At 41.1% G+C, this 22,828-nt stretch overlaps 1 protein-coding gene across 1 annotated transcript in view; it reads right to left on the reverse strand.

The window, feature by feature from the left end:
- NPSR1 (neuropeptide S receptor 1) overlaps positions 1–22,828 on the reverse strand; it is a gene marked incomplete at both ends in the record, with an annotated part of 161,689 nt that overhangs the window by 116,271 nt on the left and 22,590 nt on the right. Inside the window, 1 exon segment of the mRNA XM_082661700.1 lies at positions 21,998–22,182. Within this exon segment, the coding sequence (XP_082517826.1) occupies positions 21,998–22,182 (185 nt within the window).

The raw sequence follows: 22,828 nt of genomic DNA on the forward strand, positions 1-22,828 counted from the left end.
TCTCTAGTAGAAAGTGTTGGCACTACAAAGGAGACTAAAACATGTAGATTGTATAAATTATACCCAGCCAGAATTAAGTCCTGTTTCATCAAGTTGTACAAAGGTCATTAAGTATGAAAACAATTACATAGTTGTAGGATCATTTATTCATAGTATACTTAAACCCATGCTTGCACATACACCTAAACACACACGCATCCCAGGGTAATACGAGGATTTGGAGAATTATGACAATAGGAATTGGGGAAACAAGTGTAGAGGCATTTGAGCATCACAGTCAAGTGAGCCATTTAGTAGAAAAGTGAGTGGGCATTCAAACCAGCCTGATTTGGAATCAGATTCTTTACTACTTGCTAGATGTGTGACACATCAGTAAATGATAACCTCTCTGAGCCTGTTTTCTCGTTTATAAAATGAAGACAGAAATAAAATCTGTCTCAGGATACTTGTGATGGATAGATATGATGACAAAGATGGAGATTTCTAGCTCAGTGACTGATGCATAGTACACACAAAGTAAAACTTGGTTTATCTCCTTTCTTAGTTTCATGGACTACATTTAGGTTTGAGCAGTGATTTATAAATAACTCACTACTTTTTAAGAATGATGCTTGAATTTACCCTCTTTGTCCTATTTTCAGTTCCAGTCTGCTGAAATTTCACTTGAGCCTCACAGGCTTTCCACCTGCGCCTCTTCCCCACAGGTACGGACGGTATACCAACACCATTCTCAGAACCAGTGTTTAAGAATATAGTTGGGGATTAAATGCCCCCTAGTGGTCATGTGAGGCAAAAATTCAAGCCAGATGCTCAATAGTGAGTAGAGGGAATAGGTGAATTTGGAATTTTTCAGTGACTAGAGACTGTTTTAAGCTCAGTTAAATAGTTGTGGGATTATGACTAATTGGTTTTTAACCTCAAGTTACTGAGGTCACGCAGTGACCCCAGCTTCCTGCAGAGCAGAAAATTACAACCTTGGTTTGAGAGGGATGAATTGCAGTGTTCTCTTGACGATGCTGATGCTGCCATGGGGCTGATACCTGGGATTTGACTCCATGCGATATGCTTCCAGAGCCAGAAGGATTTCCATGAGGCCAGGCATTAAGTCTGAGTCACCATTTTGGACTGAAATTTTATCTTCCCCATAGAAAGTGATTAATAAATATCTGATGGATGAATATATGGTTGATGACAAGGACAAGGGTACTTATAAGTATCGTAAGAGGTTACTTGAAATGAAAATCATCTCAGGAAATACAGGACATTTAGCTGTATGACTTGTTGAAACTAGATATGTCAGATTTGTCTGGAGAGGAAGACATGATTTATTCAAATCCAAGGAATAATAATCCTCTTTTCCTTTGCAGTCCCGGAAACTGAAAACAAACAAAACCAAACAAAGACAAACAAAAAAACTCTAAGGTATCTTTAACAATCACAGAGTGAATAGGAACTAACATTATTTGAGCGAATCACTTTTTAATCTAGCACCTGACTGACTTAGTTTGTAATGTATAATAGGTACTCAGTAAATAGGTACTCATTGGTCAGGCTGCCAATCGTCACAGCCTGACTGATGAGATGACACTGTCCTCATTCTTATAGGTGAGGAAGTAGGGCTCAGAGAAGTTGATATCTAGGATACCTGGCTTATAAGCGATACAGATGGAGTTTGAACATGGCTTTGCTTGACTGAAAGTCCATGCCCTGCTTACTGTAGTGGCTTTCTGCTCGAATATTAGGCCAGAGACGGTGAAGCTGCCTCATTTCTTTTCAATTTTCAAGTGGGAAACAGATCTTCATTTTCCTTCTGACCCAAACTTGTCTGAAGCTGGGTTTTTGGAGCTGAGTCAGTTTCATGACTGTCTTCCCCAGGACTGAGAGTAAGGTCAATGCTCAGTATGTGTTTGGATGGATGGACTCTGGAGTAACGTGTGGCTTCCACACAGCAGAAGTCGTAAATATCGCACAAGATGCAGCTACATCGTCTGCCCCAGGGATCACAGGGCTTTCTCTACCCTTTACATTTTTATGTTTCATTTTATGGTTCCTGTTATTTCTGTGATGTTGAAGATGAATATCTCAAACACAGGAAGGAGAGAATACATCATACTTCCCAAGAGAGGAAATGAAGTCTCAGAAGGTTATGATTCAGCCTCAGTTCTCAGCCAGCAGTCCAAGAAGCTCTGCTGTCCTGTCACTGAGACCAGTGTACCACCTGTCATTCACAGCATCAGGCTCTGAGGTCTGCTCCAAGCCTCAGTAATTGGCTTAGGTGGGTTGGAAATACCAAAAGCAGAGCTCTGAAAGCATCTAATTCCATTGAGGCTGAATCACTATGTAACACAGGGAGCACACAATCTGAAGTGAGATAGGCAGGAGCAGACTGCAAAGCTTTGGATTCCCAAAGCTGCCTCATTAGACTTGGGGAATGAGATGCATTGAGGATCTGTAGACCCTTGGGCAGTGACCATTTCTGAACCATCGGAAACCTGTCATTCAGGAGTTTGTCCCAATTTTTCCCTGTGTCTCGCGCTACCTGCTGCTTCAGCAGCATTGCCAGGTGGTCAGCAATCACTAAGGAGGTCAAGCAGGAGGCACGGGGGTAGGACCAGGCTTGCTCATGGGAGCCTCTGCCTCGGCTACCTCCCCACGACCCCCTCCTCCTGCCGATGCCCCTTTGGAAAATCTGCATTTTCACCACCCTCCCAGTAACCCAGCTTGGAGACATCCTTGCAAATACCATGGAATTATTGTCATCACAACCACCTATCTGCACTCACATTTTCTAGCTGTTTTACCTGGACCTCTGGGAATTCCGTCTTGGATTACTTTCAGGATAGCCTTCATTGCTAATACTCAATTATGAAAAAATATATAACGAGACTTTTTAATTAGTTACTTAAATTAATTTAAGTAATTAGTTTATTATTTATAAATAAACTATATATTTATAGTTTATTATTTAATTAGTTTAATTAAATTACAAAAAAATTAGAGAATTACATAAAGCTGCATGTAAGTGTGGATGTTAATTCCAGTCTTATATTTTTGTAAGGCTCTTAATATCATTTTAATAGGGGTCTTGAACAGAAATGTAGGTTGCACCCTCTGACTAGGGGCTGGTAGGACCAGCTGGCAGGAGGCCTCCTGCATGTAGAAGAGAGAACATGAATGGAATGGGAAGTATTGTCGCAGCCTGGGTCTGTTGAGGTGGACGGCAGGGCTGTGGACCAAGATGGTCCCAAATATCAATGGTTGGGCACTAAGTGTCATCCTGTGATCTCTCATGTAGTGTACCAGAGGGGGAAGGCATTTACCCTGAAGGGAGAGCCTTGGCATATACCTATACGATGGTGTAGAAATGATACTCAGGCCCGAAGTAGGAAGCTGTCCTTGAAGTCATGTTGCTGTGACAATGATTATACTGGTTTACAGTCTGTATAATCAAGCTCAACAAACATTTATTGAGAATCTAGCAGCTAAGTTCAACATACGTTGGGAACTTTACCGTAGTTCCACAGAAGTTCCATAGTACCATAGAAGGAAGGCTAGGACAGGGAGCTTCTAGTCTGGTGGTAGAGGCATATATGTAAACAAAAATTTTCAGTGTGAACTACTGTAATGGAGATGCTGTAGGATCCCCAATAAGGGGCATGTAGTAGAACTTGAGGAGGGACTGGTCATGGTTGGTCAAAAGGTATATCCTGGAGAAATTAATATGTGAGTTGAGTCTGAGAAATGAGTAGAAGTAGCCAAACAAACAAGTAGGTTGCTTGGCAAGAGTATGCATGAAGGCAGACTGAAAACTTTCAGGTTAGTGATGACAGACAGGGACCATCCATGAACGTTACGTGTGGTCACAGATCAGAGAAAGGCTTGTAATGAGAAACTGGACTTGTGTCCTAAAAACTATTTCAAAAGTGGAGAAGGGTCCACACTGAGTCTTTGTCCTTAGTTAAAAGAACTTGCTACCAAGAGAAAAGATTCCTCCCCATCTGGAATCTTCCCCAATTGTCTTCATTGCATGTACTACCTTTGCCCTACTTCTCAACACCATCATAGGTGACAGAATACAACTTTAGCTCCCTCAAACTGGGACTGAACAAGAAAGCAATTCACTGTCTAACATTTATTTCTTAGTTTAGCCTCCAGGACATATTGAATAACTGTATTATTCAATACAGCTCTTTCTACTCTGACCAGAAAGGGTTAGTTACTAGTCTGGAGTATTTGATCATTACTGCCATGGGTCATATTTCGAGTTTAATTAGCAGTGTTAACTTCCCACTGCCTAATTCTTCTCATTCATATCAGGCTTTGGTGCAAATCAGGGACTGCCTTTACATGACAGGCTGATTCAGCTTTCTGGTTACTAGTGAATCGTTGAATTTCACCAAAAACAGAAATGCACGTGTCCCACATTCATTTTAATGTGAGTCCCTTCTTGTGATTCGTTCTTGAATCACAAAATGACCTCCGGATTAATCAGAAATAGGGTACACAGGAAGCTTTGAGGCAATTAAATTCTGGGATTCCATCTGAATTCCCATAGTATATCAGACCACAGATGCTAGAAATCATCTTAAAACCCACTGGGCTCCAGTCTAGGTAGAAATTAATATTGTTGAACAAATAAATGAAGTGTCTGCTGTGTACCAAGAACTGAGATTAACATTTAAATTGCTATTTGAGCTCTAGATCCTTGAAACATAGAACACTAACATTTGGATAAATTAGGTCCAAATCTCTACAATGTAGTAGAAACCAAAGTAATTCTATGTAATAAAAATACCAAGAAACTATTCTTCCTCATGATCCACATAATTAAAAAAATAACACTGTGGGAATTTGTTTTCTGTTTTGGAGGTGCTACTCAACAGGGAAAGTGTCCAAGGAAACTTCCCCCTGAGGGCTTATCTCAGCTCAGACCATGATACAATCAATCTGTCATTTCCAGTCCTTCCAGGAGGCTCAAAATCAGGTAGCTAGAAGAAATCTGGGGGAGCGAGCAAATGGAAGGACAGAAGCAGATGTGAGGCCAGGGCATGGAGCTGAACATCCTGGTAGATGAGAACAGGTGGGGGAAAGGGGCGTGAGAAGGGCTCTGTATGATTCCAGGGAGATGGTTCTAGTCCTATATTGCTACTCTTGGCGGCTTCATTTTCTGTTCATCTAAATTGGGTGGCTGGTCAACAGAGTTTAAAAAGCTAATGATTAGTGTACATCCAATGACCGCTGGTCATCTGCCTTGGTTTCCACTGTCCTCCCATTCTCTTGCCTGTGTTTCTAGTCCCCTACATGCTATCTGATCCCCTACATGCAAGCCTCCCCAGCCCAGGGTTGAACACTAATCCTTCCACCTCTCATTAGTCACTTCATAGGCTCCCTGGGAGCCTATCCAAAGTCGACACATGCAGGCACCTGCCGGACTCCGAGCATCACTCCCACTCCACCCGAGCCTCTTGGATTTCGATGGAGTTGGCCACATCACCTTGGGCCTATGCTTAGGAGCCCTGGTTCCTAGCAGAGGCTAGTGCCCTGGGCCAGGTTGATTCTCTAAGCCTGATGCCTGCCTCTGTCTAATCCACCTACCTACTATTCTCAACATGGAAGCCCAAGTGCACTTTATGGTTCAGCCCATCCCAATGATAATAGAAAAATGACACAATTGGAAAATGGAGTTTTAAAGGAATAGATAATTCACAGGTTGCATGCTTAATCCAGAAATCACTATTAAGATACTAATTGGGGGTCAGAGTGGGGAAAAAATTCTAAGAGGAGCAATATGAGAGAGGAGAGAAAGAAATGAATTAGGAGAATCACTACATTCATCACTAAATTCCTGAATTCTGCTTTGGCTCTGAAAGTGTGTAAACTTCATTATTTAAAGACTGCATCCCTCTCGCACCCAGACAGTTCATTACTAGGGAGACGCTGGCAGGTCTTCAGACCCTTCGATGTGTGATTCTTGGGGGCCAAGTGCATTATCTGGAACCTCCTCTTCTTCCATCTGGCCTGCTTTACCATCACAAAGGTGTCTGCTTTCAGATGCCTCTTAGAGCCTCCCTTGTGATTTGTCTGCAGAGGAAATAGATCCTTTCATTTGCTCCCATGGAACTGTGACTTGCAAAATATTTTTGAGACATTACATAGTGTATTTTACATGATTATTTTGTTGATTCTGATAATAAAAGTAATAGGTGCTCACTGTCAAAAATTTAGTGAAATATTTTAAAAGTGCAAGGACAAAACCCCATCTGCCAGAGAGAATTTCTCACTTTCCCATTTTTGGTATATTCCTTTTTATATTTTCTGGCTATATATCTGGATATGAATAGGTATTTATATATCTGTAAAACTTGGAATATATTATATATGCAGTTTATTGTGATTTTTTAAAAAGTTTAACATTGAATAAGGAACAATGATTATTATAGGTGCATAATATTTCTTAATATTCCATCCTGTGGCTGTGTCACAATTTCACTTTTCTACTGTCAGATATGTACTCAATGAAATAATCTAACACAAATGACTATGTCTAAAGTTTCCTTGAATATTTCTTTACTATTCTTAAGGTTTAATCCTGCAAGTAGACCTACTAAGTCCAAGTGTAAATGTACTGTTTATGCTTGCTGTATATTACCAAATTGCTCTCTAGAAAAGTTGGGTTAAGTTGTCCCGATTTACTTTCCCACCAGCAGTCTACAAGACTGTCACATGCTTTTGTAACATCTGTCTTTAATCCTTGCTAATTTGATATGTCTTATATTATGCTTCATGGTTAAGTTTGAATTGTTCAGACCACAAGCAAATAACATTTTTTTATACATTAAGTCGGCATTTAAACTAAAATTCTTTTTATTTCCTTTGCCTGTTTTTTCTGTTAGAAATATCTTTTTTCTCCTAAGAGCTTTTATATATTAAGGACTTTAGTCATGTTATATTTGTAGTACAACTATTTCATATTATAATATGTAATATTATGTTTATGTACATATAAATATTATATATTTATTTTTATTGAAAATACTTTTCTTTGTTTCCCCTTACATTTTTATTGTTAGGCTTAGAAAGTTATTGCTCATCCCAAAATTACTCTGCTAATTATGCTTTTTGCTGTCTATTTTGTAAAAACTTAGTTACGAAATCCAACAGAAATTGATCTTACAACTTTACATGAGGTAAGAATCATCACTCATCCACTCACTACTCTTATTGCCAAAACATTCATTTCTTCTTACTAATTTTTGTAGTGTCTTTGTAGTAGTAAGTTCATATATGTACTAGGATTTTATTTTCAGGGCAAATTATTTATTATTAATCTTTCAATTACTGTGATAATTCTAAAATGTTTTGCTTAATGCAGGTTTATATTTATTAATAACTGATAGAGAAAAATCCCTCTTCCTCATTAGCATCTGTATTCAAATCTCTTAGCTTTTCTTACCATTTTTAAAAGAGCTTTTAAGTTATTTTGTCAAATTAAAATAGTCACATTGAAGATTTGATTAAATTTTTTAACATTATTAAGAAATTTGCAGAGAATTGACATCTTCACAAAATTTAGTCTTCCTATCCTGAAGCACCACATACCTTTTCATTTATTCAAATATTCTATATACTTCAGTAATGCTTAGCATTGTGAGTTATTGCTATCTTAAATTTGACTAGTGCTTTCTAGTTTATAAAGTACCCTCTTATTTTCATGATCCTCTCAACAAGCCGACCAGGAGTTCTGACTTTTTTCTAGGGACTACGGTTCTTGTCCTGACTACCATTTAATCGCTGTGTGACCTTGGTAAGATCACTTTACCTCTCTGGGCCTCTCAACACGATGTTGCAGAGCCTTTTCTGAGGTATGTTCCAGGGGACATTGTCTTCATGGTGCGTATAATTAGAGGTAATACTGTGATGTTATGTGGTCAAATAAATTTAGGAAATTCAGGTTAAGCAGAATTAAACAGGTTTCTTTACTTTCCTGTGAATCATGTCAAGGTTATGCTTGCTTCTTATTTCTCTCCAACCACCTACTTCTACCTGTAGGAGAACTATCAATGGAACTAAAAAGAGGAGGAGTCAGGGGACATTTCTGCTCTGTGTACCTTTAAGAATGGGTAATAGTCTGGATGGGTGGAGAGTATGGGAAGATGAAGAGTCTGTGAGGCTGGTCTTTGAGGAGAAGGGCATTAGCCCACCCTCACCCCTAACCCCTTCTGGGTTGGGGGGACCCTCCCAAGAGATTAGTGAGTAGAACTTCTCCATGATCATCCTCCTTCTTCTCTCCCCGCAAACTTCATCTTTCACATGAGATGTGGCTCCTTCCATTCTTCACCATCCTGCAGGGACATCATTATTGTTTTGCTTCCACAGTTGAGCTCCCTGGGTCCAGAGAAACCGTGTGATGCGGTAAGGGTAGCACCATATAGGATTGGTTTAGGGTCCACAGCCCGTTTCTCACACTTTTCTTGGTTGTTTTAAACTGTCAGGAAGGGTTGTGATTCCTTGTGCTTCAGGGAGGGGAATAAAAATCCTCTTATTGAGCCATCATGAAAAAATGAGCCATTGTTTTGGGTAGTTTTTTGAACTAGGTTTTTTTTTTTTTTTTTTTGCGGTATGCGGTCCTCTCACTGTTGTGGCCTCTCCCGTTGCGGAGCACAGGCTCCGGACGCGCAGGCTCAGTGGCCTTGGCGCACGGGCCCAGCCGCTCCGCGGCATGTGGGATCTTCCTGGACCGGCGCACGACCCCGTGTCTCCTGCATCGGCAGGCGGACTCTCAACCACTGCGCCACCAGGGAAGCCCTGAACTAGTGTTTTTAAAAGTACTTTTAGTATTTTTTTTTCATAGCATTACCTCAGTGAATCACATGGTCATCTGAAATGTGAAGAATAATTCTGAAAAATTTAGGGCTCTTTTCTTTGGGAAGCGGGAGAAGCTTTCTCTTCCTTGGTTACTCGGAAACATACAATCCATTCTGAATCACCGTTTATAAAACTCTGTTCAGTACCTTTGTAATCTAGAAAATAGCAGGATGAGAAACATGAGAAGAGCCAGGCCCTGCGCCACCCAAAGGCAGAATATATGAAATGTCTGTTTGACTCTCACCTTCAACGGCTTGGCTTCAGTACTCTAAATGTATAGTTTTGCACTTGGTATTTGTATCGCTTGGGAAAGTGTTCAGCTCAAAAGTAAAAGTAAGCCCACGTAACCAGGGCTGAAACAAATAAAATTATTTTTTTCACATAATAAGAAATCTGAAGATAGGTAGCTGCTGTCCTAACTCATTGAAATTGCCTTAGCTTTTCTTTCGTGTTTGCAAATGGCTGCTGCAGCTCCATGCATTGTATCTGAATTCAAGGGAGGAAGTAAAATTCCAGCCACGTCTTTCTCTTTTTATCAAAAAAAAAAAGAAAAAAAGAGAGAAACCTTTATCAGAAATCTCATAGACTTCCAATTAGTTTCTCAAACTGTGCTACCTTTTACTACAAGGGAGTATTCAGCTGGGAAAGCGAGAAGGATGTTGAGATTAACTCTGGGGTCAACCAAACAGCATTGCTATCTACAGGAGTCTATTCAGGACCTGTTCCTGAACACACTTTCCTCTTCTCCGGGCTCATGTAGTTCCTCCTTTCACCAATGCTGTTGATGTTTTCCAAAATTTGGTAGCATCCTCAGTATTCCTCACTAGTACTAAATATTATATAGTAAAGATTCATGCTAAATGGCTAATGGTTGATGTCTACTTGTAAACTAGAATAAAGAGGACCCTTGGAAAACATTCACGGAGCTATATCCTGAATTCTTTGTCAATATTTATGCTTAGCACAGTGCTAAGTCTATGATAGGGTTCATTGACTCTTCAAGACTCTCTGAGGGTCTTATCAAGGCATGACTGGTGGCACTGGAGGCAAGTGATAAAACAAGATACAGCTCCTGTCCTCATGGAGCATAGTTTGTAGACACCATGAGATAGATAACAAATGCATAGACATATGATGTCATTAAATCAAAGACTCTTGAGGAGGTGACGTTTAAGCAATACCTATGTGAAGTGAGAACTTCATTATTCTGTCTATTTTGATCCATACTTAGTGCTTTCGGAGGCTCCTCCATCTTGAATTCCGTACTAATCTTCTAAATCTGTATCCCGTTTCAGGTCCTCTGGGGGTTTTAGCATTACCTCCACTATGCTGTCACTTGGGGGCTCATAACTTTTAAATGAAACATGCTTTGAGGAAAGATACATCGCTATAGAATACTTTTTATCAAGTAATACTTTATACAGAGGAAAATTCACCCTTTGAATGCTTAGTTTTGTGAATTTTGACAAACTTAACCATCATTGCAATCAAGATGTAGAGTAGTTCGATAACCCAAAGACAGTCGCCTGCGCCCTTTTGTAGTCAACCTCTTCCCAGCAACCACTGATTTGTTTTCTGTTCTTAGAGTTTTGTTTTCTCAGCAACATCATGTAAATGAAATCATTATAGCATTTTCAGTCTGGCTCCTTTCACTTAACATAATGCATTTGAAATTCATCCACGTTGTTTTGTGTATCTGTAAGTTTATTCTTTTTATTGCCAAGTAATATTCCATTGTATAGAGGTACTACAGTTTATCCATTCTCTAACGGCTGGACATTTGAGTTGTTTCCAGTTTCTGGCAATTTCAAATGAAGCCAGTATAAGTATTGACATACAGGCTTTTATGTAGATATAAGTTTTATTTTTCTTGGGCAAATACCCAGCAGTAGGATTTTGGGGTTGTATAATAAATGTATGTTTAACTTCTTAAGAAAATGGCAAAAAGTTTCCAAACTGTCTTTACCATTTTGCTTTGCCATCAGTAATGTATGATGGTTCTAGTTGCTTCACGCCCTGGCCAATTCTTGATATCATCAGTATATTTCTATTTCAGCCATTCTAATAAGTGTGTGGTGGTATTTCATTGAGGTTTTATTTTGCATTTCACCAGTGATCAAGGATGTTAAGCATTTTTTCATGTGCTTAGTCACCATTTGGTGATATATCTGTTTGAAAGTTTCCTATTGTTTTAAGTTGGGATTTTTGTTTCTTTTTACTGAGCTTTAAGAATTATTTATATCTTCTGGATAAAAATTATTTATTAGATTTGTGGTTTATAGATATTTCCTCCTAGTATGTGGTTAGCTTTTTTATTCTCTTAATAGCATCTTTTAAATTATAGAAGATCTTAATTTTTTTTAACATCTTTATTGGGGTATAATTGCTTTACAATGGTGTGTTAGAAGTTCTTAACTTTAACAAAGTCCAATTTAATAAATTTTTCCTTTATGGATTGTGCCATTAGTGTTGTATGTAAGAAATTTTTGCCTAATCCAAGGTCACAAAGTTTATCTCCTATATTGTCTTTTTATTTTATTTTAGGGTTGTTTTATTTTAGCGTTTACACTTAGGCATGTGATCCATTTGGGGTTAATTTTTATGGGGTGTAAGGTTTGGGCAGGGGTTCCCTTCTTACATATGGCTATCCATTTATTCCAGCAACAATTTTGCTTTTCTCCATTGAATTGCCTTTTTATTTTTGTCAAAAATTAAGTGACTGTATATGATTGAGTCTATTTCTGGACTCCCTATTTGTTCCATTTCTGGTTGTCTATCCTTTCCTCAGTACCACACTGTAGCTTTATAGTAAGTCATAACAAGCTAGTGTGAGTTCCCAAACTTTATTCTTTTTGAGAATTGTTGTGGCTGTTCAATTTCCTTTGTCTTTCCACATACATTTTAGAATCATCTTATCAATTTGAGCCCCCATGTCATCGTCCTTCCCTGCCTCTGCCAATCTTCTCTAATTCCCCAAACCTGCATATGATTGGACAGGAAGTCCCACGGCTTCTTCCTGTCCACTGTCAGGCAATCCTCGTCTGAGCACTGACACCACTCATTGGGTCATTATAACTGACTCTCTTTCCTCAGTGTCCCCTCCCTACATCCCATCCAGCACTCTGCAGCCTGATTAATCTCTCTCAGTCACAGTTTTCACTGCTAACACTTTTGCTAATAAAACTTCAAAGATTTCTTCTTGCCTATAAGGAAAAAACTCCATATTGTTTAGTCTAATGGTCCACTTGGGTCTTTTTATCTCTCTCTTTTATCTAAATTCAAAGCTTCTGTTTACCTGTCTTCAATGAAGAGTGACTTGATTTTCTATGTAGAAATCCTCCTTTTTTTTTTTAATTCCCACTTCATTTATTTTTTTTTACATCTTTATTGGAGTATAATTGCTTTACAATGGTGTTAGTTTCTGCTTTATAACAAAGTGAATCAGCTATACATATACATATATCCCCATACCTCCTTCTTCTTGTGTCTCCCTCCCAGCCTCCATATCCCACCCTCTAGGTGGACACAAAGCACTGAGCTGATCTCCCTGTGCCATGCGGCTGCTTCCCACTAGCTATCTATTTTACATTCAGTAGTGTATATATATCCATGCCACTCTCTCACTTTGTCCCAGCTTACCCTTCCCACTCCCTGTGTCCTCAAGTCCATTCTGTACATCTGCATCTTTATTCCTGTCCTGCCCCTAAGTTCTTCAGAACCATGCTTCTTTTTTTTTTTTTAGATTCCATATATATGTGTTAACATAAAGTATTTGTTTTTCTCTTTCTGACTTACTTCACTCTGTATGACAGACTCTAGGTCCATCCACCTCACTACAAATAACTCAATTTCGTTTCTTTTTATGGCTAAGTAATATTCCATTGTATATATGTGCCACATCTTCTTCATTCATCTGTTGATGGACACTTAGGTTGCTTCCATGTCCTGGCTATTGTAAATAGTGCTGCAATGAACATTGTGGTACATGACTCTTTTTGAATTTTGGTTTTCTCAGGGTATATGCCCAGTAGTGGGATTGCTGGGTCATATGGTAGTTCTGCTTTTAGTTTTTTAAGGAACTTCCATACTGTTCTCCATAGTGGCTGTATCAATTTACATTCCACCAACAGTGCAGGAGGGTTCCCTTTTCTCCACACCCTCTCCATCACTTATTGTTTGTAGATTTTTTGATGATGGCCATTCTGACCGGTGTGAGGTGATACCTCATTGTAATTTTGATTTGCATTTCTCTAATGATTAATGATGTTGAGCATTCTTTCATATGTTTGTTGGCAATCTGTATATCTTCTTTGTAGAAATGTCTGTTTAGGTCTTTTGCCCATTTTTGGATTGGGTTGTTTGTTTTTTTGATATTGAGCTGCATGAGCTGCTTGTAAATTTTGGAGATTAATCCTTTGTCAGTTGCTTCATTTGCAAATATTTTCTGCCATTCTGAGGGTTGTCTTTTCATCTTGTTTATGTTTTGTTTTGCTGTGCAAAAGCTTTTAAGTTTCATTAGGTCCCATTTGTTTATTTTTGTTTTTATTTCTATTTCTCTAGGAAGTGGGTCAAAAAGGATCTTGCTGTGATTTATGTCATAGAGTGTTCTGCCTATATTTTCCTCTAAGAGTTTAATAGTGTCTGGCCTTACATTTAGGTTTTTAATCCATTTTGAGTTTACTTTTGTGTATGGTGTTAGGTAGTGTTCTAATTTCATTCTTTTACATGTAGCTGTCCAGTTTTCCCAGCACCACTTATTGAAGAGGCTGTCTTTTCTCCATTGTATATTCTTGCCTCCTTTATGAAAAATAAGGAGACCATATGTGTGTGGGTTTACCTCTGAGCTTTCTATCCTGTTCCACTGATCTATATTTCTGTTTTTGTGCCAGTACCATACTGTCTTGATTACTGTAGCTTTGTAGTATAGTCTGAAGTCAGGGAGTCTGATTCCTCGAGCTCCGTTTTTCTTTCTCAAGATTGCTCTGGCTATTTGGGGTGTTTTGTGTTTCCATACAAATTATGAAATTTTTTGTTCTAGTTCTGTGGAAATCCTCCTTTTTAATTTGCGTATGCCTCGTTCTATCACTTCCCCCTCACCCCTGTCTTTTCTCCCCTTATCTAAGTGACTGCATTCTCTTCCCTTGTATCATAATTATTGGCTGTCTCTTTCCCCCATTACACAGAATTGTCTGAGAATGACATACCTGTTTTGTTCATCTTTGAAACCCCAGTGCCTAAAGTAATAGTCAAGCCCATCTGTGATTCTCAACTGGGTAAGGTAAAGGGGTACATGACATATGGGGAAGAAAAGAATACAGTTTCAAAGATTGTATTCTGCATGTTTATACTTTGACTTATTTTTAGATATGATATTTAATTTATTTCGAAATTTAAATTGAGAGAGAAATATTTATGTTTATCTATAGTTGTTAAGAATTTAAAAGGCTGAAATCACCTTAGTAATATTTGTTGAATGAAAGCATTAGTTTCCCAGCCCCTTAGGACAGTGATAAATCCTCTTTGGCTCCCTAGTCCCTAGTATAGGGTCCTACCCAGCGAAAGCAGTTGTAGTCTCACTGTTCACAGCAGAGACACATTTTCTGCTTGAAGTGTCCAGAGGCAGCAGACAGGAACGATGTGTGACTACCTGATTGAGATTCTAGTAGACAAGGCTGACACTTTCACCCCACTGGAGCAGATTCTGTTGTCCACAGGTGGTGCCCTCTGCCCTCTGCACTTTGCAGAAGATCTCTGTGGCTGAGTTTCTATAATCAGGCATCAGAACACATAAGTGGAGAGCAGGGATGTGAATGTGAACACCCTTTTCCAAAACCTGCCCGATGTCTTAGGTCTCAGAAGTGGATGGCTTCCAGGTCTCAGATGTGGAACCAGAGCTGGTGGCAAGGGAAGGGGAACAGACAGATCTTGGATGTTGTTTGCTTCAGGTCTAATGACCTGTCTATGCATCCTCCCCGCCAATAGGGCATGTTGTGGTGTCAGGAATTTCCTAAAATCATGGTACCTTTAAGTTCAAACCCAGTGGCTTGTAGAATAAGGATTAAGACTCCATCCACTCTAATGTGTTCACACAAATTTTCTGAGACCTTTGGAATAAACTTGCTATACAGATTGTTTCTTGATATGCCCTTTCATTCAACAAAATATTTTTTGACCATTTGTCTACCATGTGTCAGGCACTACACTAGGGGTAGTGGGATCTAGAGCTGCCTTAAAATGACTGACATCTTGTGTGTGTATGTGTATCTGTGTATGTGTGTGTTGGATTATGTTTATGTGCACACGTATGTCTGTATGTGTGTGTAGGCAGACATGCATGTCAAGAGATGAATCTTGTTGCACAGAGATTTGAAGTGCTTTGGAAGCATAAGAATAGTGATGATGCTGATCTACTAAACAATCTGAATTCTTCACAGATGAGGGGGCAATTGAGCTTAGATGTGATATCAGAAGAAAAAGCTATGAGAAAGGCATTCCTGCCAAAGGTAATATTTCCCTGGAATATGGTATTCAGTGCAGCATGGTACAGGAGGAGAGGAGAGGAGATGGGGCGGGGGTCCAGTCAGACTGTGCAGAGCCAGAAGGCCAGGCTGAAGAGTTTGGGTTTTATTGTGCAGAAGGTGAAGGTCAAACCAAGCTTTACAGCAGTGTACTATGTTCCCCTCACTGGGGGCATTCAGTTAAGCTACATCTCCTATGCCCATCAGCTAATTAATTCTTGCCAATGGAATCAGAGTCAGTCATGTGTCATTTCAGGCCAGAGCAGATAAGAGAAGCTTAGCCATCTCCCTTGGAAACTGCTTGTGCTAGAAGGCAGAGCTACAAGTTGATCTACCTGCAACTGGGACGTGAGAGAAAAATAAACTTTTGACGTGTTAAACCACTGAGATTCAGGGTTAACTCGTCACAACAGCCCTCTGAAGGACACTTAATTCTCAGAATCATTTGTCAGGTAAGTAAACCAAGGCACAGGTAGATGCAAACTTCCCCATGGTCACAGCTCGATGGTGGTGGCGCTGGGACCTGACCCCAGCAGTCTGACTTTCCAGCCTGTGCCTCACTACAGTGATGGGGAAGAGTCGAGAGCCTGAGTTTACCTGGGGATGACTAGGCTACTTCTTCTGCCATCAGCTAGACTGAGAGGTCCAGAGAGAAGCTAAGTTCAGTTACAGAAAATAAAGTTACATTTCTTGTCCACTTGAGAACATAGCTCGAAACATTCTTACCCACTCTATCAACAGGAAATGATTTCAAGGATGATGGGGTGACATTTTTTTTTGAAGCATTAATGGATATGCTCCTTTCTTCTTCCTTGAGAAAACCTCCCAGAGTCCAGGCAGCCAGAGAGCTCTACCCGATCTGCCCTCAGGGCAGTCTTTACTCCAGCAGTGCAGACAAAGAGACACAAGTCAGCCCGGGGCTTTCAAAAATACCTCATGGAGGATATCATAAGTAGCTTGAAGAGAAGTGTCTTTTTCCTTTGCAAGGGGATGTGTCATTTGAGCATTCAGAGCAGAGAGTCTGGAATAATAAATTTGTCAGAAAACAGTCAAGTCAGTTTCCCCACCAGAGAGAAAGCAGGCAGCAGGAGACAGGAGTGTCAGACGGTACAATAGTGGTACAGAATGTGAGAGGATATTGTATTGGCCCCTTATAAGGCTACCACAAAGAGAGGAAGAGACCAAGGCTGCGAGCACAGGATTAAAGGGTGCTGAGCTACACTTACTGTATAGGAACCAGGGGATGGCAGCCCCTGGGGATTTACCCAGATTTTTATGGCGTGGGAGTTGAATAGATACAATGGCCACGTGGGGAGAGAGAAGACCAGCCCAAATTTGGGAGGGAAGCAGTCAAACTTTTTATTCCCAGGAAGGATCCAGAAATTCAGCCAAAGTTGAGAGAGGGAAAGAGGGAGATGTGGGCACCTGTGTACCTGAAGGAAACAAGACAAAGGTATGCTGCAGCAGAAAGCAGTGCAGTCTGACCCGGGCCAGATGGGGATCCAGACAAGGGTGTGGAACTAGCATGACCACTTATGAAGCCCAGACAGTCCTCTTCATCTTAGCTTACGCCAACTTGCCCAGATTCCTCCCAAGGTCAGCCTCCCTCCCTCACTCTGACCACACACATGTGAACACACACGCTGTAGAAGCATCATTCCTAGAGCTTAGATGCCTTTCCTGAGTCAGAAAGTGGGAAAACCCTTCACAGGCTGGAAAACTCTGCAATTCTGAGTTTACTCTGAATTAACTAAGATTGTTTCCTGGCATCAGATATATTAGTGACCCAAAGAGAAAGTTAGTTAAGGAAGTTACCCTTTCTCACACACTAGAGTACATAGCTTGGGAACTGCACAATAGCCTTGTGGAGCCAACAGATGACACACGTGCTTTTCTCAAGGACATGGAGTGAAGGTGAACATGGTAGAGCTGGCCCAGGGCAAGGGATTGGAAAGTGGTGTGCAGAAAAAGGCAGTGATAGCAGCTCTTTAATAATTATCTAACTGGGCAAAATTAGTAGTAATTTCCCTATGAACAGCCACATTATTCAACTCTCGAAACTCAGAATGAACATACTGAGTTAAACTGATTAGAAGAGGACAAAAAAATGTAAATGCAAGACCCTTGTTATAACTTGCAGGAGATACATTGGGAGGTCTAGGACTGAGGGCTCCTGGATTCCAGGAAGGGCATCCCTGACATTGTCCTGGGGTCCAAGCAGGAAGTGAGACAGGCAAGTCCTGCAGGGCTGTGATGGGACAAGGGGAGGGTTCAGGGAAGCAGGCAAGTGGGCAGAGAGGAGCTGAAGTGACAGTCACTGAAAGTGAAAATGCTGGTACACAGTAGGTAGAGAGAGTTCTTAGAAATGACTTGTCAGCCTAAATATAATAAAAACAAGCACAGTATACTTAAGCTTCTTAAATTAAGCTTTTCCTAAAGCTTAGTGTGAAATAATTGGGGCATGGGTTGAACTGGAATTTGCTTTTGTTATATTAATGGAGGAAGGGTGTGTTAACAAAATTAACAGTAAGACTGCAAGCAAAGGGTGCAAAACAAAGGCAACAAACTGTCCAATCACCCTCAAGCACTTAGAAGCAACCATTTACATATAAACAATAGTTAGACTAATTGCATATCATTTGTAATGACCCACTGAAGGAGATTCAATAAAAGATCTTCTTCAGGTGATATATTCACAGTCTTGGTTCATATTTCTCCCCTCACCCGAGAGTAATAAAACTGAGTTCATTTGCATTATTTTATAATTTCGGCAATTTACTAATTCAGGCAGGTTTCCCTCCCCATTACTTTGAATTAATTTTCTCATCATTAAGAATCAGGGATTCAGGAAACATTGCTAACGAATTCACAGTCAAAATTAAAGGCTATTGGGACTTCCCTGGTGGTCCAGTGGTTGAGACTCCGCGCTCCCAATGCAGGGGGCCAGGGTTCGATCCCTGGTCAGGGAACTAGATCCCACATGCCACAACTAAAAGAGCCCGCGTGCCACAACTAAGACCCAGCGCAGCCTAAATAAATAAATAAATATTTTTAAAAAACAAAACAAAAAAAATTAAAGGCTATTAAGAAGAGAGTTTCATCTTTGTCTTCCACTTGGACAGGCTTATATTCAGGTCCTCCATTCACTTTCTGATGAGCCAGGTCCCATCCTCCTTGAAAGCATCTGGTAGATTCTTGAAGCCCATATAATTGCTTAATGCTGGGGGCTAGGAATGGAGGAGGTGAACTGGATGAAACCTTGAACATATGAGAAACTGGAAACTGTGAAGGAAACTGGGGCCTGAGCTGAGAACCTTGAACCCAGGACCACAGAGCGTTAGTCATGTGAAGCCCAGGATAGAGGAAGGGGGAGGTGAACTCCCCTCTGCCTTCCCCGCTGATATCCAAGGACCCACTTAGGTTGACAGAGTAGGTTAGAGCAGTGGGGAGCAGGTGTAAGATTTTGGAGATGGAGATGGGGAAGAAAGAAAAGGCTCTGAGCTTGTGAAGAAGGGGCTAGTAAGATCTAGACAGGGGTGTCTTGCCTCCTGCCAAGAGAGCTTTGGGTTCAGAGAAGTACAGGGCTACGTTGGTGACTAGGTTAGAAGTCCAGGCATGAAGACTCAGTAAGGCAGCTGAGGCTAGGTAAGGCGGCAACGGGGTGGGTATGGGTTCTCCAGGGCTTAAGCAGGTACGAGGTATGATGGCACAGCTACTTCCGTACCCACCCGCTGGCAACTATAACTTACCTTCATCACGTTGGTTTAGAAACGGAATAAGGATGAGCTGAATGTACCTAAAGAGAAGGACCTCGGTGAGTACAGCTGATAGAGACCCAGAAGGGCAGGGGCTGATGTGTGGAGCAGCAGTTAACAAGACCCCCACCTCTGTCACTAAGAAAGCAAACTTCCTGTTGCCCAGTCTGACAACATGTAGACAGTGGACAGAAACAGAACACCATATTTCATTTATGCAGTAAGTGTTTATTGAGTAAGCCTAGCATGGTGCTGATTTCTGGAGAAAACAGGAAACAAACATCAGGCATTCCTTTCACTCAAGGAGCTTAATAACTGTTACCCATTTACCTGATGCTTATTGCAAGAGCAATTAAGGAGTGTTGGATTAAGTGGCAAGGAGAGAGGTACACTCCAGGACACTACTGGAACTCAGAGGAGGGGGTGGGTCAGGGGGGCTTCAGGGAGGAAGCAACCCAAGAGGAGCCTTAAAGAGTGGGAAGAATTTAGATAAACACAGGTGAAGATGGAAGGCAATTCCAGATGGGAAGATACAACATGGGCTGAGAATTAAATGAGATACTTCACAAAAATCGTTTAGAAAAATTCCTGCCACCAGGAAAGCCCACAGCCAATGAAAGGTATGACTATTGCTCTTGCTATTAGTTCTGGTAAGACTGTTACCATTTCAATTTTGATGACATTTTTACTGCTTTTGGAAAAGGCAGTGGAGATGAAAAGGACAAGTTTGGGAGACAGTAAAGAAGCACATTTCTGACTTTCTTCTTGAGAAGGTTGTGGGATAAAAGGGTGACAGTTTTCATCAGAACAAGAGTGCATCAGAGCTGTTTCTGTATCAACAGTGCATCAAAACTGCTTGTGCTCAAAGGGGACCATGGAAAAAGTTACACTAAGACACTTAAGCTAGTTCCCACCAACACCACTACTGACTTCTATGTAACTAAAAATCACTGTTTTAATGAATGATTATACCTCTCAAAAAATGAAACAACATTCTAAGCTCCTGGCCAGACATATTTACTCCCTTTCTGCTCCTCCCCTTGTCTAATGGTCCAATTTCTTGAGAGAAAACTTATTAATAGAAATGAGATGAAAACGATGTGATGTTCCTTAGTGCCTGGAGATGATGTTGCTAGCACAGAGTACAAACACTAGAAGAGACTGAGCAGGGATTTGTTCATCCACATACTCAGAACATCCCCTTAGGAGCTGTATTCAAAAAATGGCGAATGAGATTTCAGCTGAGAATGATTATTGCCTGAATCTCAGAACAACTGCCGTATTGCTGATTATTATCCCTCTTGCAGTGGCCCGTCTCTCTTCATTCTGTTTGCTGTCATGTTCTATCAATATCAAAGAGGCTGCAGAGGCAGCATCGCTGAGAGGAGTGGTGTGTTTCCTGGGTGCAAAAAGCCTGCTTCTCTAAGAATCTCTGGACCTGCAGGCTGATTTCATAGAGGGGATTATTCAGTCAACAGTAAATGGCCCCAAACTCCAATTGCAGCTTCTATTTTCTGTCGTGGAGCCGGGCAGCTGGGCTGTGTGTGAGCATTCATGCGTTAGGAGGTGGTGCCTAGGGATAGGTCCCGTGCAGTCATCTGAAGTGACTTGTTCGGCTCTGCTTTGCTATATTGTCTCTTGGTCTCTCCAGCACCAGTGAGGCTGGCTTCTGGGACAGCTCCCTGCTGAAAGTTTTATTCTGAGTGTTGGCAAAGAAGCAAAGCTCCAACGTGGATATTACAGCAGTTCTACTGTGTCAGTAAAACATAATAATTTCAAGAACACCCAGAGGATTAAAAAAAAAAAAAACTGCTAGAATTTTTCCTGAAGTATTTTCCTTTTTGGTATAAAAGACCAGTTTGAGCCCTGGGAACTAGTGTAACAACTGAAAGCACCATCAGGCAGCCTGTGAAGTAACCTGACGTCCCAGCATTCCCATGCAAGAAGCAGGACACTGTTTTCCAGATGCCCGGTTTGTTCCTGACCACAGTCTTGTTCAGAAGAGGAAACAGTATTAGCTTAACGAGGACATTTTCCTCAATGTGGCCCTTGGATACTTTGAAGGTGAAACTCACTGAACTCCGGTTTCCTCATCTGTTTTAGGAGGGCAACTTGTTGCAAACAGTGACATCACCAGCTACAGTCAAAGACCCTATTTCTCACTGATGTTCAATGCAAAGACTCAACAAAGAAAGTGTGATCCTTCCTTCCTTCCTCAGCGCTGTCTCTCACTGCATCAGGTACTGTCCTGGGCAATGTGGGCTTTCCACTCCTCTGATGTTCCTAGCAAAAAACTCACAACAGTAACCCTTACAAGAAACAGACATTTCAAGCACTACTACAGGATCAATTAAAAGTGCTTTCAGGGACTTCCCAGGTGGTCCAGTGGGTAAGACTCCATGCTCCCAATGCAGGGGGCCAGGGTTCATTCCCTGGTCAGGGAACTAGATCCCACATGCATGACGCAAAAAGGTCCCGCATGCCACAACTGAGGCCCAGCGCAGCCTAAATAATAAATAAATTTTTTTTTTTTAAAAAGTGCTTTCACCTAAGGAAAAGGGGAAAATTAAAAAGTCATCCACTCATGAATGTTACTCATGATTCACACATTTGCAGCAGCAGCAGAAAAACAAACAACAGACCCCTTAAGTATTCTTAAGAAATTACAATATAGGTTCTTGCACAGTATGAAAAATTCATTGCTTTAGATCATCAGTTTTTTTGTTTTAAACTCTTTTCAGTAAAGAAAATAAACTACACTAATTCACAATATTGGCTACACTCTTTTAACTCAGTCTAACATTCTACTTTGTCTTATGACTTAAAATCAGTGTTCAGAGTGAAAGGCAGGAAACTCACCTTAAAGGAGTAGTAGAAGGAGCCCCGTTCCTCTCCTTCCACCACTGCAGTGAAAGTCACTGTTTCCGTGCAGAGGATGGGAGAATCCAGTGTCTGCCCAGTCCCGTTGGACTTGGGGCTGCCCTCCGTGAGGTGGGGCTGAGCCCAGCTGTCCCTGCGCCTGCTGCCGGGGACAGAGTCCTGCCCTCTCGTGAGAGCGGGGCAGCAGCTGCAGCTCTACACCTCCCCTGCCTCCCTAAGCTTCTGCTGGAGCTCAGCTGAGCAGAGACACAGAGCCCTGTGGAGCCCACCTCACTAGAGAGCCCTGCCTGCTTCCTGAAACCACGTGCTGCTCAACACCCCACATTCCAGCCCAGCATAGGGGGCCTGGTCCCCAGAACAGGCAGGAACCCCTCACAGCGATCCACGTGGTTCCCCGGACAGGCCTCCCTGCTCAGTTGTACTTTTCCTCACTTCCAGGACAGACCGCCACACATCTGTTCCAGCTTCAACAATACAGGAATTTGGACTCAACAGACAGTCGATTCATTCAGGTCATGTTTGTATTTCTGAAATCAACTCATAATGATGCATTTGTTTCAGCTGAGGGTGCCTTCTGACTTAAAATCCTCACCCAGCCATTTACTTAGTAGCCTGTACGTTATTTCAGTAAATGTGGGCAAAGAGCACATTTGTATTTCACACCCGTGGTTCTATTCTAGGTTTTCAGAGGGCAGTGCTCAGAAAAGCCTGGGGTCTATGTTTGTCAGTCAGCCACGACCCCTCGTGATGCGACTGGGATTGGTGCCTGGTAGATACTCTTATCACCTTGATGTTCTTTTATTTGATCTT

This window comes from Grampus griseus, assembly GCF_964374135.1.
Source record: "Grampus griseus genome assembly, chromosome: 9".
Taxonomy (NCBI): Eukaryota; Metazoa; Chordata; class Mammalia; order Artiodactyla; family Delphinidae; genus Grampus; species Grampus griseus.